Source organism: Eurytemora carolleeae, unplaced genomic scaffold (genome assembly GCF_000591075.1).
Source record: "Eurytemora carolleeae unplaced genomic scaffold, Eaff_2.0 scaffold62, whole genome shotgun sequence".
Lineage (NCBI taxonomy): Eukaryota > Metazoa > Arthropoda > Copepoda > Calanoida > Temoridae > Eurytemora > Eurytemora carolleeae.
In genome coordinates this window covers 418,546-435,854 of record NW_019396429.1, presented here as the reverse complement: position 1 = coordinate 435,854, position 17,309 = coordinate 418,546, and the positions used below count along the sequence as shown (strand labels likewise).

Below are 17,309 nucleotides of genomic sequence, written 5' to 3'. Positions count from 1 at the left end.
GTAAAGAGATCAAGGATAAAAATATAAAAGATTCAAAATAAGTGGACAAGTATATAAAGTAAAGTGGACAATATATAAAGTAAAGGGGACAAGTATATAAAGTAAAGTGGTCAAGTATATAAAGTAAAGTGGACAAGAATATAAAGTAAAGTGGTCAAGTATATAAAGTAAAGTGATCAAGTATATAAAGTAAAGTGGTCAAGTATATAAAGTACAGTGAGACATAGAGAGAAACAGAAATCAAAAAAAAAAAAAATATACGTGAACATTTAGATTGATCAATAATTAGTGACTCTTTGAAGAAAAATTTGCTTAAAATATCTTTATTGTAAGACTTTAAAAGACTTTTTCCTCTACATGTTTACGTACTGTGTTTAAAAGGACTATTAACGTAATTTCAAGTGACTCCTGGGGAAAGATGGCAGTGTCTAATTTACAACGGTACCTTTAAACCTTAATCCCAGTGGCGGCCATATGGGGGGTTATTGGGGTTATTTACCCCCCCCTAGAATCCTGGGGGTAAATACCCCCCCCTAGAATCCTGGGGGTAAATACCCCCCCCTAGAATCCTGGGGTTAAATACCCCCCCCTAGAATTCTAGGGGTAATTACCCCTGAACATATTTTCAGGCCCTGAATAGCAGGGGTTACTCCATTTGCTGCCTCTACAAGTAACAGTTCCAGTTGCCTTGACCCCTTCCATTCAAAAAAAAAATACATTCCCTATTCATTAGTCTGCACTTGTGTAAAGCGACTATTTTCATGATAGTAAAAGTTTTTGCGGCATTTTGCAGATGCTTCTTAAACTTTTAGTTCGGAATCGGTTACTTCAGCAAAGTTCACTCACACACAACTCGTCATAATAAAAAATATATATATTATGAGTTAATTTCCTAAAATACGATTTTTGGACCCCCCTCCCCCTCCTTTTGTACATGGATATCATATCATATGTAAGACAAGACAATTTTTGAGCCAGCTAAGACTCTGAACATGCTGATTTTTTAATGTCTAGCTTTAAAATTTTATTGTGCAATAAATATAAAACAAATNCCTCCGTCTTTATATCCACCCCCCTTCTCAACCCTCTCTGTATTCTGAGACTAGATAATGAAACCATTTGCAGCGTGACATCCGATCTAATCCTCGATTTATCCTCACAGATTCAACCAGTCTAAACCCTCACAGGTTCAACCAGACTAAACCATCACAGGTTCAACCAGATTAACCCTCACAGGTTCAACCAGACGAAATATATTTAATATTTTAAACTAAATAGTAAATACTCTTGAAACTAGAGACTTTAGAGACTAAAGAAACTAGAGACTAGAGATTAAAGCAACTAGTGACTAGAGCAGAGGCGCAACTAGGGGGGGCGGCCGGGCGCGCGCCCTCCCCTAGCACCTGAGAGGGGGGGGCGCGCCCCCCCCTGCAGAATGAAAAGAAAGAAAGAATGGCGAAAATCAGTATCACAGGAATAAGAAAACCAATAAAGTTATTGTAGAAATTTTATTATACTATAGTTAGTTTTAAAAAAATATTTTATCTTTCTCAATTCTCAAGGCTAAAGGCTATTGTAAACATTTAATGTAAAAAAAGTTCTAAACTGTATTTTATTTGTGTTGAGTTTATAGTACTCGTAGATATCAAACTTTGAATTCTTTTGGTAAAATATTCCAAGTTTGAAATATCAAATGTTTACACCACTCGGTGTAAAGATTTAGGGATTAGAATATTTGAGTTTGTGGCAAAAACTTAGTTCCAAATCTAGAGAAAATTCTGAACCTGGCAAATTTCTAATTAATTATCATATTTAATAACTACCAAGATTTATCTTCTTTGACATAAGTTCTATAAAATCGAAAATGAATTTAGATTATTGATGTTGGTTAGATCAATAATTAATTCAATAACTTCAAGAGAAAAGGTAACATTTTCTGTACTTTTTCAATGTAGATGATTGAATTTATTATTCACCTATATGTATTTTTATGATTATTTCTTGCAATTTAATCTGTAATTAAACCAGGTACTTAAAAAAATACTCTTTTGCCATTCGCACACATATTCAATGAATTGACTCATATCATTCATTTTACAGCTGTTGGAAGTATAAATTTTGTAAAAACACAAGAACAAAAAATCGATTTGAATTGAACACAGCCAAATCTGCATGCAACAACTTAAAATTTCCTTTTTTTCGACTTAAAACCCTTATAAAAGCACTTTTGTTTCTGAAAAATTTTCGAAAAAAGGGGGGGAAACCTCCCCTTACCCCCTCCCCCACCATTACATAATAATATATTGCCCCCCCTACCAAAAGTCTTAGTTGCGCCTCTGGACTAGAGACTAGAGACTAGCGACTAGAGACTAGAGACTAGAGACTAGAGATTAAAGACTAGATAATAGAGACTAGAGACTAGATACTAGAGATAAGAGACTAGAGACTAGAGACTAGAGACTAGAGACTAGAGACTAGAGACTAGAGACTAGAGACTAGAGACTAGAGACTAGAGATTAGAGATTAGAGACTAGAGACTAGAGACTAGAGACTAGAGACTAGAGACTAGAGACTAGAGACTACAGACTAGAGACTAGAGACTAGAGACTAGAGACTAGAGACTAGAGACTAGAGACTANTGGAGATGTCAATTCTCCTTAATCTATGTAAATCTATGAATGGAAAAAGGAAGAACTGGCCAGAGAGATCCATTGTTAGAATTTATTGGATTTCAAGATTTATCCATATTGTGAAACTAGACTAGAGACTAGAGATTAGAGACTAGAGACTAGAGACTAGAGACTACAGACTACAGACTACAGACTAGAGACTAGAGACTAGAAACTAGAGACTAGAGACTAGAGACTAGAGACCAGAGACTAGAGACAAGATACTAGAGACTAGAGACTAGAGACTATATAAAGACTAAATAAGAGAGGACACATGTAATAGTAAAAACTAGTAAGTAAGCCTTTTTCTTAAATACTTTTTTGCCGGCATATACGTTTTGAATAAAAAGTATTAAACAACAAATTCGTAACTTTAAAGATTGTTAAAATATGAACCATAACGCGTATGATTTCAAATAGAAGAAACCGAATGTCTCTAACTCTGGTTAGTCCGGGGTGAAGTAAGTATGTAAGTAATTACATATTTATAAAATATAAGAAAATCATAAAAAATTAAGTACTCCAGGAGAAAATATTTAAAAACCGCCAATATACCTTTGCCATTTTCAATTCACTTTCTTCTAAGTCTTGTTTTTCCTTCAACAGCTTTCGCCTAAAAGTTCAGGTTTTTAAAATGATTTTTACAATTTTACAGTTATTTTTTATTATTCGGGAATAAAAAAAGTGTGAAACAAAAAATAAAGATGACTTTTTTACAAATTCTTAAAAAATACTAATTCAGCCCCAGGTATTTTTTTGGGTAGGGAAAGCTTAAATAATATAACAAGTATCAAAGTGGCCTTTCGATCACGGTTTATTAATAAAAGCTATACCATGCTTTCTTTCGGGTCTTAACTAGAAAGGCGGGAAGTGGTAGGCGCTCCTGTGACTTAACCTCCCCCCTCCCCCGACCAGACGTTTCTAGCTGAATATTTTGCTTTTTTATGTTTTTAAATATCTATGAAAATCTATTCTTCCAACTTTTGATCAAAATTATCACACTATTAAATCCCTGATATTTGCATTGCAACCCTGAATCCAGGATCGCAATGTTAGATTGCAAACCTAGGGATTCAATCTAATTAATTGCAAATTTTTCTGCCAAAAAGTTGCAGATTTACAACTCCGAAAACATTAACTAGATTTGATTTCTAAACTCAAAAATATGTGTTACGAAACTAAAATTTGTTTACAATTACTAGGCTTTTAGGGCGCTTCGTGCCCATCATCTATTTCAGTTTTGAACATGATCCCTTTGTATGTACATTATAAAACAAAAACAAAAAATTTCGCGGATTTAAAAAAAACGTTGATTTTCAATATTTTCAAAAATCGAATTTTGTTCGAGGCAAATTTTTGAAAATTTAATCCTCTTTAAACCTTTCCTTGGGACATGTGAGGTACCACACAAAATTTGGGCCTGATCGGTTCTGCCGTTTTGACGTTTATTGGATACAAACGGACAGATAGACAAACAGACTTGAAATTAATCATATATAGATAAAACCTAGCTGAAGAAGCTTAATTTTATTTAAAATGAAATGCTATATTTAAGTTTTAAAATGGACAACTCGTCAAAGAACACAACTTTAACGTTTTTAACGTCAACAAATGCGGTAACGTCACTGTGCATTTATTTATTTTATCAGTCTGAAACACAAAAGTATTAATTCCAGCAAAAATAATTAAATGTAATTTTTAAAAAGTAAAAAATCAATTCATAATCTCACAATCTTAGTACAATTTACAATGTAAACATGTAAAAATGATGTAAATGTTATACAGTTTGTAATCAAATTGTCAAATTTATTAGAACCGGAAATAAAGATATTTAGATTTTAAAAAAAGAAAGATTTTTACCTCTGAATATATTTATTGTGAAGTGCTGGGCTAAATCTTTCTTCAAATCTGAACAAATAAATATTTAGTTTTCAGAAAATCTATTTAAAAGTAACTAATTAATCACCTAAAACTCTAATTTAATTTTCCTTATATTTATGCAGCCTGATGATCTAAAGCTTTGATATTTTAAAGTTTGACTAATAAAAGAACGCATAGCTTGAAAGGTCTACATCAGGTTGCAAAGCTATAAATATTGAAAAATTAGAGTTTGCTCCAAATAAGTTGTTCCTTTTAGAAATTAGTGATCACAAGTTACGACTAATAATTATACACTTGTACATAGATCCAGACTCGTCTACACTTGTACATAGATCCAGACTCGTCTACAAGTTGAATGAAGTCATAAGACTGGGTCGACTCGTAAATGTCGCAACGCATAGACCTTTGATTTAACTCTCGTTCAGTGTTTTTGTATATTTTACACCTATAAGCAATTGTTTCCAGAATCTGTTTTGTAACCCTAGACAATAGTAATAATGATAATGATGATAATAATAATAATAATGACAATAATGATAATAATAATACTAATGATAATAATGATAATAATAATAATAATGACAATAATGATAATAATAATAATGATAATAATGATAATAATGGAAATAATAATAATAACGATAATAATGATAATAATAATAGTAATAATAATAATAATAATAATGATAATAATCATAATAATGACAATAATGATAATGATAATAATGATAATAATGATAATAATGGTAATAATAATTAATAATGTATTCACACATCTACACAGTTTGTTTTTAATCTTTGTGAAGAAACAATCTCAAGGAATAATAATTGTCTTAAAACATTTTTTTAGAAAGTGAATATTTGCAAATTATCTTTTTTCCATTTCATAATCTGAGTTCTTTTCCCTTATGTCCATTTGACAGCCCAAATTTGATCAAAAGCGCTTTTTTATCGCATTAAGCCTATACCCCCTTTCATTTTTCGCGAACACTCCCTTTAATGTTCAGAAGAAAGATTTTATAAGTTTTTTTACTTTATTTGTTTTAAAATTTGATTTATATTGTAATAAAAATTGAAAGGAAATTCGGCCTTTTTCCCTTATTTATATAACTTTTTATACCTCTTAAAAAAATCAAACAGTCTAAAACAAATAATTTTACAGTCTAATGGTTTAAAAATTCGATTTTTCAAACTTAGATTATTTTATCTAACAGAATTCATAGTTTGAAATACAACATTGGGGTTGAAAGATAAAGGGATTAGAAGATCAGAATTTGTTGCAAAGACTCAAATCCTTTTGAATTAATTTACCTTGGTAGCTTGTAAACAGATTTATTTATTTCTACAGTTGGCTCCTCTAAAATTATATTTTATTATTAGCGATTGTATCAATACAATGAAGACGACTTTCTTATTCAATTTAGATTGTTAACAAGACATTTTTTCGAATTACAAGTTTATAAGTAATCAAAAAAAAGTCTTTTTACTTGACAACTTCTCTTGAATTCAATGTTTATGTGTATCCAAGGTGTTTAACAGCTTTATATTAATTGAAAGCGCTCTTCATTGAATTGATATATGCAAAGACAACTGTTACATTGTCATGAAACTTCATCCATATTGAATCTTCTTTAAAAACTAAAAAAATTAAAACTGCATTTTTTTTCATTTCAAGCACATTTCAGAGTAAAAAAATAATCTTTCCAATTCATTAAATTTGGTCCAGGTTCCACAAAATTCCTGATTCTTTGATTGGTTCAGCCGTTTCGACAAAATTCCATAAAGAGATCATACCTAGCTCCCTTCTTCTTCGTTCTCTTGCAGCCAAGGAAATCTGAGCAATTATAGCAGCCATTCTTAGTTCTAGAAATTTCATATTATAGTTGCCATTCTTAGTTCTAGACATTTAGTTTTATAGCAGCCATTCTTAGTTCTAGACATTTAATATTATAGTTGCCATTCTTAGTTCTAGAAATTTCATATTATAGCAACCATTCTTAGTTCTAGACATTAAATATTATAGTTGCCATTCTTAGTTCTAGACATTAAATATTACAGTTGCCATTCATAGTTCTAGACATTTAATATTATAGCAGCCATTCTTAGTTCTAGAAATTTCTTATTATTGTTGCCATTCTTAGTTCTAGACATATAACATTATAGTTGCCATTCTTAGTTCTAGATATTTAATACTATAGTTGCCATTCTTAGCTCTAGATGTTTTGTTTTATAGCAGCAATTCTTAGTTCTAGACATTAAATATTATAGTTGCCATTCTTAGTTCTAGACATTTAATATTATAGTTGCCATTCTTAAATCTAGACATTTAATATTATAGTAGCCATTCTTAGTTCTAGACATTTAATACTATAGTTGCCATTCTTAGTTCTAGACATATAACATTATAGTTCTAGACATTTAATATTATAGTTGCCATTCTTAGTTCTAGACATTTAATATTTATAGTTGCCATTGTTAGTTCTAGACATTTAATATTTATAGTTGCCATTCTTAGTTCTAGACATTTAATATTATAGTTGCCATTCTTAGTGCTAAACATTTAATATTTTAGTTGCCATTCTTAGTTCTAGACATTTAATATTTATAGTTGCCATTCTTATTTCTAAACATTTAATATTATAGTTTTCATTCTTAGTGCTAAACATTTAATATTATAGTTGCCATTCTTAGTTCTAGACATTTAATATTATTGCACCTTTTTTTAGTTCTAGAGATTTAATATTATAGTTGTCGTTCTTAGTTTTATACATTTAATATTATAGCACCCATTCGTATTTCTAGACATTTGATATGATAGTTGTCATTCTAAGTTCTAGACATTTAACATCAAAGCAACCAATCTTAGTTCTAGACATTAAATATTAAAGTTGTCATTCTTACATCTAGACATTTAATATTATTATTTAATATTATAGTTATCATTCTTAGTTTTACACATTTAATATTATAGCAGACATGTGACCTCATTTACACGTACATTTACAAGACACGCTTTTTGTTCAATTTAAAGCCTGTTTTTTTATTTAGCGTTAGTCTGTATTTGTCCTATATTTGTTTCTCAGGCCTAGGAATCAATGTTTAATAAGGGTCTGTTACTTCATTATTTATGTATCTTTAATATAGATCCAGGGGCGACCTATGATATTTTCCTGGGGGGGATTTTGAAAAATATTTACTCCCCCCCCCTCCCATGGAATTCGCAATTGCACCAAGCTGTATTGCGCATTAACTATTTATAAAATGATTATTTTTCGTGTTCCAGTCAACAAGAAACCTTATGAACAATAAGAACCATGTTAAAATATAATTATATTATTATTATTATTGTTGTGTTTAGCCTCTATTCCGATGTTAAGGTAAATAATTAAAGAGAATAAAAAGTAAAAGTAAATTTAACCTAAAGTCTGACCGTGTCAACCTTGTTGCACTGGCTAGTCCTATTGAGTGTCTGCTTTATTTACCCAATTTCTGGGCGATACAGTACAAACTGGGACCGGAATAGTTGACCCGGCTCAGAGATTCAAATGTACTACGGCTGCCCGTGTTGTACACTTTGAATTCCTTTTCAGACTCAAATGGATGAAGCAAATTTCTCCCCCAGGCGTAGTCTTATTTCCTTTCTATTCTAACCTTTGTTCTGTAAATCAAAGAGATTATACAGGGGAAAGAACTTTGCTTGCAATCTACTTTAAATTGTAATAAAGGAAAGTTTACCTTCATTTTAAAGAGACTGTGCACATAATATCAAGTGACCCTCCAAGCAAAAAAGGGGAATACCCCATTTAGAGCTGTACTTTATAAACTTTTGACTGATCATCGACGGCTGGGATTAGAGAACTATGTAAGTTTATCTCTAAAATGGTGTTAAATTCTCCAAATAAAAACTGTACATACACACTGTATGAACTCAATCCGCATAACTTTCATTTAAATTTAATACACATGAAACTATTTTTTTCCATGCGACTTCTGGAAAGTAAAATTAATTTTTCTTAATTAAGAAACCGATTAGAAAAAAACACTTTAGGGGTAAGCTCTCTGTCTTTTACAACTTATGTGTGCCAAAGTTAACAAAGAGATTTCCAAATATTATTGTAAGCATGGAAAGAGGCTTACTTGTAAGTTAGTAATCATGAAGGATCAGAAGAAGGTTTAAGATTAACTTGTCATATGATACGAATGAAACGCTTTCCACGATTCGTTAGTATCAACCATTATTTGATCTTTTTTTTATTATGTAAATATATTTTTTCCTATACTCTGTAGATTTACTCACATCAGTTTCAGGCTTTAGATTTCCTTTATTTTCTATTACTTTTAAATGGTAACATTACATAGTTGAATACCAAACCATGCAAATGAAAGAATTGGATGAAAAAAAAATTCTTAAATGTTTATTAATATTTACACTGGAGCACATTTTTATTTCTTTTCTAATAATTTACAGGGCTAAAAACTCTAATCCCGTTTTTTTGGGGTCACCCTGTACAAGTAGAGGGTCACTTAAAATTGCGTTCACAATCCTTTTTATGGGAAAATAACACATTTAGTTCGAATTGAAAATTAAGTTGATAATTTCTTTTAATGATTTCCTTCAGGCAAGAAATTCTACAAAAAAGATAGAATGGAACAGACAGCACATTCAAGAAAGGTAAACAAACATTTAACAGAACAATGTTCTATTCAATCTAGAAGAAAATGTACTTGCCAGCAGAGGCGCAACTAGGGGGGGGGGCGGCCGGGCGCGCGCCCTCCCCTAGCACCTGATAGGGGGGGGGGGCCCCCCCCCCCCCCTGCAGAATGAAAAGAAATAAAGAATGGCAAAAATCAGTATCTCAGGAATAAGAAAACCAATAGAGTTATTGCAGAAATTTTATTATACTATAGTTAGTTTTAACAAATATATTTTTATCTTTCTCAATTCTCAAGGCTAAAGGTAGGGCTGGGCACGTTAACGGTGGAACGATCGTTCTTTCCCGAGAACGAACGGAACGATCTAGAACGATCCCATCGTTCCGAAAAAAAACGAACGCTTAGAACGCGTTCTTAAAAATATTGGAACGATTAGTAAAAGAACGGAACGGAACGGGAATTAAAATAATATATTGCCCCCCCCCTAGCAAAAGTCCTAGTTGCGCCTCTGCTTGCCAGGTGTCCCACGAGATATGTCAGGAGGAAGACGACTTGAAGGTACTATTTGATTTTGAAATAATTTGTGGCATGTTTTTGTAAACCTACGTTGTCGTTAAGTAATAAATTTCTAGAGTTAACTCCTAGTCTTGGCATTTCCAAAATGTGTTCTGCTTTCAATATTACCGGAGTTTTATTTAATAAAATGAACTCTGAACTTGGAAATGCCAGGACTAGGAGAATTTTGTCTATATTGTTTCAAGAATCATCATACTAAAGTAAGTTAACAAACTAATGCCGGAAATGATTTCAAAACTCAAAGACAACTACCGTCATGTTTCGCGGGACACCATGTATATTAATATTTTACGCAAGAACGCATCACTATTTAAGATTTAATATTTATGCTTTACTCTTTATTAACTAGTTTGGTATCTTGGTGGCGAAAAATTATACTTTCTGGTAAAAATGTTCATCTTTTGGATACAAACTGTAATACGTTATCCTCCTTCTATCCTGGATACTTGAATACCAAGGACAGGAAGCTTATAATGGTTCCCGGAGCGAAAACGAGTAGGTAGGGTTTCCAGCGAATTAAGGAAATCGTTTAGCATTTTTTCGCATTCCGTTTGTGAAAAAAATTCATGTTACGTTAATCTGTTTCGCGCGATAAAAAATAAAAATATTTCACAAAATTCTGCATTGTTTTCGCATCATTTTGCACAATTCATTTCGAAAAAAATGCGAAAATTCGCGAAAAAGTTTGAGAAATCCGAAAGTTTTCTTTCGCTGAAAACCCCTGGAGTAGGAAAGGATGGCTGTGGGTTGGAAATCAGAGGCATGATGGGTTTCTGTACGGGGATAAGGAGCTACTGATCTTGGGTCGAGGAAACTTGACATATATATATCCAGATTTTAAAACTGGAATCCAGGTGGCTTTAATTTCGATACAATTATCGTTTAAAACTTTTTTTAATAACTAATTTTATAAAAATTGGACTGATTCAGGATTGTTAACTAAGTTGATAAAAAATGAATACGAAATTTTTGGAAAAATTTTGTAAAGCGGGATGAAATTTTACAAAAAAAATCCCCTGATAAGATTTTGAAACATAACACCCCGCCGGCTAGAAGTAGTCAAAATTGAAAGACTCATGAGTTATCACCAAAGATATAGATATAGATATAGATATAGATATAGATATAGATATAGATATAGATATAAATATAGATATAAATATAGATATAGATATAGATATAGATATAGATATAGATATAGATATAGATATAGATATAGATATAGATATAGATATAGATATAGATATAGATATAGATATTCAATTAGCTAACGACCCATGGGAAAGTTCTCTAACAGTCTATATAAGAATAAAAATAGTATTCCAAACGCAGTGTAAAAAAGTTCAAAGTAAAAAAGAACTTATTTAACCTAAAATTTGATCTTAAAGGGGGGGGGAGCATGTGCCGATTTCCCTCACCCTCCCCCACCGTGCCTTTCCAATTACGGCCATGTTGACGAAAATGACGAAATTACAATTTGCAGCAATTGTACGGTTCTTTTTACAACACATGAGGCCATGCACAATTTTAAGTTTATTTCTTGTTGTTCAGGGGTTTTTTGATGGCCGAGAACTTCAGTATGGATACGAAGTGAAAATAGCAGGAGATAGGCTACGGAAAGGAATTAAAGAATTGGTTTTTAAACCTCGGTCTCCTAGAAGATTCTGGAGAAAAGACACACAGACCGAACCCTTTATTAGTTCACAAAGACGCTCCATAGACCCTCATGAGTACAGAACAGTCTATGTTGGAAGGAAGGGTTAAATGAGTTTTTAAGAATAATTTTTCCTGATTAACTGAAGAAATGTTTCTTTGAATTTTATCTGTTTGTTTACTCCTTTCATTTTGTCTGATCAATGTCCATAATTTACAAAACTTTTTGTTTTAACTGACTCAGGGATTTCTAAAAAAGTGGCTTGCGCATTTATGCTGCAGGAAAACATATCAGAGTTTTCAGAGATTAACAGAGATGGAATTTAAAGAATTTGAGCCGCGGTTTAAATCCGCCAAAACCCGGTTTAAATTTAGCGCCGGCTTAAATCTTGAAACATTTGATACAATTTTAAGTTGAACCAACCATATTTAAACCGCAGCTTAAATTTAAACCGCAGCTCAAATTCTTTAAATTCGGCCACAAGACTATCTTTTACCTTTTGATCAGAAAATTACGCAATCCCTTTAAATAAGATTAAGGAAATCTATTCTTTTATAAAAATGATAATCTTTGTCAAATAAGAAAGTAAGGAGGGAAGTTATAAAAATGTTCTAAGATTGTTTCTATCAAGATAATGTATGTTTAAAAAAGTAAATGTTAATATTAACCCCTGTTGGAAGATCAAAAATCCCTGGAGCCGGGGAAGGACTGTTTGCAAAACGAGATATTGAGCCTGGAGATCTAGTTTCATATTTTGGTGGACTCAGAACCTTTCACAGAAACTACTTGTTCAATAATATGACTTGGAATGAAAGACACGCCGCTCTTGTTTTTACGATATCAGTTGGAAGGCAAAGTCCTAAACATTGGGGGATTGATGAAGATTTGGTTATTGATATACCGCCCAAATACAGGTAAATAAATATATATACTTTGTTTGTCTGCCTGTCTATCTGCCTTTTTGTATTCAATGAACGTCAAAACGGCTGAACCAAACGGTTCCACATTTTGTGTTGGACCTCACATGACCCCAAGGAAGGTTTTGGATGATAACATTTTTTTTTAATGTTATATAAAATTTAGTAGAAGGGGATTATTCATTTGGCGTTCCACCTCGTACTGCCTTCTATAGTCTGTATTTGTACTGCGTATAGCTTTCTTAATCCACTCATAAATAGGAAGACGACTTTTAGACTCATTTTTATCTAAATAGTCAAATATGCCCATGAGATCTATAACGGCAATTGTGCATTCAGTTATTAATTGATTTAATAACTTAAAGTATAACTATTTGCTTTGTAACAACATGTAACAAATACACTTAATTTGTGCTTTAATGTCGTCTTCCTAGTCCACAGTTTTCTGTATCTCACAAGTGTACTGCATGCAGTTTGATATAGAAATATAAACCAAATAGATTATCAAGTACAATAGGTGGCAAAATTTCGAATTGGATCGGGCCTGATCGGTTCAGCTGTTTTGACGTTTCTTGGATACAAGCGGACAAACAAACAAACAGACACTGCACCCAGACAAGCAAAGTATATATATAGAAGTATTCTCTACACTGTTTTATTAAAGGGAGTGTTCGCGAAAAATGAAAGGGGGTATAAGCTTAAAGGGAGTGTTCGCGAAAAATGAAAGGGGGTATAGGCTTAATGCGATAAAAAAGCGCTTATCATCGCTACTAATCTTACTTCTATCTGTTGCGTCTATAAGGAGAAAATTGATAAAGACGTCTCATACCGAAGAGCGTAGCGCCCATACAAATCGAGGAAGTTGTAACACTCCTTTTAAGTGTTAATCCCTCTACCTAACACACTGTATTTCCACCAGCAAAACCCAGACTTGCTCAAAAGTCTTCGGTCCGGTTTTGGTTAGTGGAAATACAGTGCATGCATTTTCAGAAGTGTTGAAGAATACCGAACTACACTAGGACATAAAGTTAACCATGGGTTTGATTGGTTCCAAGAAACAAATACAGTGTTTGGGTTTGTTATTCATCCTTTCCTGGGTAAAATAAGATGTCTCCTTGCAGGATTGTGCTTTCAATTTTTTCCATTTTATACCTTATTCAGTAAACCTTATATGAGGTACTGTAGATGTAATTTTTCATTTCAGCTGCAAACTCAGATAAATCATTTATCAGGAAATTTCAATCACGATTATGAGGGGGGAGGGGGTTTACACACACCCTATATCTAAATATCTTAAAAACTAAAAACAGCAGACATTAGAACAGTTTTTCAAATTCATATTTGTTCAAAAGTCCTCTTTTGCACCCCAACCATTAAAGATAGAGGTTTTACTTTGTTTTAAAGAGCAGGCCTTGAAAAGTTGGACTAGGGACATGTATCACACTCCCCTATGTTAACTCTAAGGGAAAAATCATAAGGGTGTGGCTCATCCACCCACCCCCCATTCAATATTAGACAAAAATAGCTCAATCGAGATAGGGCAAGGCAGTTTCAAACTTAAATCATTTGCAAAGAAGTTTTAAACAAAAATATATTACAAGGCAACTAAAATAAATCATTTACTTCAAATTAAAAATAAAAATAAAATTAATCATGCACATATCAGTAAAACCGATAAAGAAACATGAAGAGCTGCGGGTGTCCTATAACTATGAGTAAGTATATTTAAACAATGTTTTTTCTTCATTTAAAAGCATTGCTCAAAAGTCTGTCTCTTTTAAAGATAATAAAATTTGTATATTTTTCATAGTTTTAAAACATTTTTAAGTTACGTGCTTATAAGAGCACTCTATTAAAAAGTGGGACGTTAAAAATGGTGCACTTTAAACATTTATCTTATCAATGATGGAAAAGATATTGTCAGTATTTTTTGTTTAAAAAGGTTTAATTCTTGTACATTTGCTGAAAAAGGTTTAATTCTTGTGCATTTGCTGAAAAGGGTTTAATTCTTGTGCATTTGCTGAAAAGGGTTTAATTCTTGTGCATTTGCTATAAAAGGTTTAATTTTTGTACATTTGCTGAAAAAGGCTTAATTCTTGTACATTTGCTGAAAGAGGTTTAATTCTTGTACATTTGCTGAAAAAGGTTTAATCCTTGTACATTTGTTGAAAAAGGTTTAATTCTTGTACATTTGCTTGAATCAGAAATCCTCAACGCACTCTGAAAACGAAACCACAATTAGAAGAAATAAATTTTTATAGAAAAAAGTGATTTAACTCTTTTATTGTAGATCAGAAAAGAAAAATTAAAAAAAATACGACCAAATAATGAGAACCCAAGAACCCCAATTTTCCATAAAATGATTATAGAATATTTTGTAAAGAGTGTAAATTTTTTAAATGTTAAATTTTGACCAATTGAACACTTAGAAGACATGATATAATTGCATAATATATACAATGGTATAAAACGGATAAAATACTGATATACAGTGCAGCCCAAAAACTTTGTAGTATAAAGACGACATTTAAACATTTGATGTTGTTATAAAGTGCGTAATGGATCTGTGAATACTGCACAGTTGCTTAGTGGAAAAGTCTCTGCAATAACAGTTTTATGACTATATTTCACAGTCTGTATGGGTCTTACTGTGAGTTTTGATCAGAATTTGACCGGATAAAAACAAATTTTTCGCCTTTCTTCTCTTTTTTCGGCATATGCTTTCTAGATGAAAAAGCATAAACACCACTCCCTAAATTTACCGGTTGATTGAGTTCAAGAAGAAACTGATCGTATCTATGATCTATCCCTGGTTAGTCCAAGTTAACTAAGAAATTTTGTTTTTACAGTATTGGAAAAGCTCCTCTGTGGTATGCAGCTCATCTGGATAAGCTGCTGAAAGCTGAATGTTCTAAGAAGAATATGAGTAAAGAAGAAAAAAACCTTTGTGTTCAATGCCAACAATTGCTAGATTCTTTCGTGTTGGCAGCTTCTAAACGGGTTTCATAAACATAGATACAGACTGCTGTGAAAATTGGCATAAATTTTTTTATTTGATTTTAAGCCCTAGACATGTATATTTTAGCTTTATTTTTAAAGAAGGAATTGACCAAATTCTCAAAAATTTTTGCATGATCACTGTGACACTTTTTTAGAGTGAGTAAAGAAAAGGGATTAGTGTTTTTTCACTGCCCATTTGTTTTTTTTTGCAGGTTTCATTTTTAATATCTAAAATAAAAAATATTGAATTATGGGATTAAAATGCAAATTTTTTTAATAAATCCGCAGACCATTTTTTTAGAAAAATTATTTTTTCTTCAGAAATCTTTTTAAAAAAAAGTAAAATTTTCAAAAATTAAAAGTCAACCTAAAACATGAAATTTTTATTTTTATGTGAAACAATTACTCGCACTATTTATAATACATTAATATCAAGGTAACGATAATTTTTTATCTTTTAAGGTTTATGAACCGTAAAAAGGCATTAGTAAACTATTTAAAATTTGTATTCTAGGAAAAAATATAAACTTTCACTAATAAGTTGGCAAAGAAAATAATTAAAAAATGTTTATGATAAACACTTTTTGAATGCAACAAAACTTTATAAAATTTCTTGTTAAAAATAAATAATAAATAAAAAAGTATATTAACATTTTAGTATTTTTATTTAAACCTCGGACGTGTTTTATTGAGCGTAGCCATATAACCTTCTTAAAAAAATTATTGATATCTTCAGGATCACAGGAGAGCTTTGTAACAACAGCTCAAAGCTATCAAAGTTCTCCTGCTGCAGTACTTTTACATATTTTTTCATGTGCTAATGTTTTGTTAATAACTGTACGTTAAAAGCCAGAAAATTTGAGCTTCCTAGCTAAAATAATTTTTGAGTTATCGCAAAAAAACGATCGGCGGGGGGGGGGTCAAATAGGGTTAAAAAATGAAAACAACATACATGCCACTTTTCTTCTCATTTCCTTTACTCTTTTTTCTTAAAATTTGGGCAAATTATTCCCACAACCTCTATTTTTGGAGGTTTTTAAGTTTTTCCTCTTCAAACATTAAATTTTGAATTTTTGAAATTAAATTTTAATCGTAATTTTTTAACATCTTCTTCTTTTTCTTTCTTTATTCTTTTTTTTCCTCTTCCTTCTTAGATGGGAATTAATTTATCAGTTTATTATTTTGACAAACCTTTATAACCTCAAAAAAATACAAATATAAAAAAAAATTAAAATAGAAGAATGAGTAGCAAAAAAATTCAAGGTTTACACAGAGAAAAAGAAAAGTAAAAAGAATAAAATAAAAATTCAAGAAAAAGCAACAGAAAGAAAAATAAATTTGAAAAAAATAAAAAAAACTGATGAATAATTGGTTTCCTCAGATCCTGAGTTTAATTAAGGAATCACTGGTCAGGAGAGACTACAAGAACTGCAGGACCGTTTCATAGAAACCATTTGAGATAGATAGATAGATAGATAGATAGATAGATAGATAGATAGATAGATAGATAGATAGATAGATAGATAGATTGACAGATAGATAGATAGATAGATTGATAGTAATATAGATAGATATTTATATATATTGATATATTGATCGATTGAATTATTATTATTGAATTACAAATTAAAAAGATAAGATTTTATTTTCTAAATTGATTGATTTATTGATAGATTGATTAAATGGTCAATTGATTGATTGATTTATTGGAGGATTGTTTAATTGATATATTGATTGATTCGTAAATTGTATAAATGATTATTTGATATATTGATTGATTGATTAACTCAAAAAATACTATACGCCCCCCCTTGTGCATAGAGCATAGGGCGGTTAAAAGTCCGGTCTGTGTAAAAAAAAAATATATAACCCACAACTTTTTTATGACTAAAGATACAGATCTAAAAACTATATTTTTGAAAAGCCCTAGCAACATGTCTCACACTTTGATATTTCTTT

General features: G+C 31.3%; 1 protein-coding gene across 1 annotated transcript; it reads left to right on the top strand.

Annotated features, from left to right (window-relative positions):
• The first annotated feature begins 7,851 nt into the window (after positions 1-7,851).
• On the top strand, positions 7,852-15,617 carry LOC111703155 (histone-lysine N-methyltransferase SETD7). Its single transcript, XM_023475031.1, has 9 exons — positions 7,852-7,927; positions 9,170-9,222; positions 10,129-10,278; positions 10,510-10,633; positions 11,331-11,533; positions 12,114-12,347; positions 13,341-13,471; positions 14,017-14,065; positions 15,200-15,617. Exons 1-9 carry the CDS (start codon positions 7,865-7,867, stop codon positions 15,357-15,359), a joined length of 1,167 nt encoding a protein of 388 aa, XP_023330799.1. The 5' UTR covers positions 7,852-7,864; the 3' UTR covers positions 15,360-15,617.
• The last annotated feature ends 1,692 nt before the right edge of the window (positions 15,618-17,309 follow it).

Bases quoted from the DNA above. Each gene is read 5' to 3' on its own strand.
- LOC111703155 (XM_023475031.1), top strand. From the start codon at position 7,865: ATGTTAAAATATAATTATATTATTATTATTATTGTTGTGTTTAGCCTC. The intron at 9,223-10,128 runs GTAAACAAACAT...TTTATTAACTAG, and splicing joins AGACAGCACATTCAAGAAAG to TTTGGTATCTTGGTGGCGAA. The intron at 12,348-13,340 runs GTAAATAAATAT...ATGCATTTTCAG, and splicing joins GATATACCGCCCAAATACAG to AAGTGTTGAAGAATACCGAA.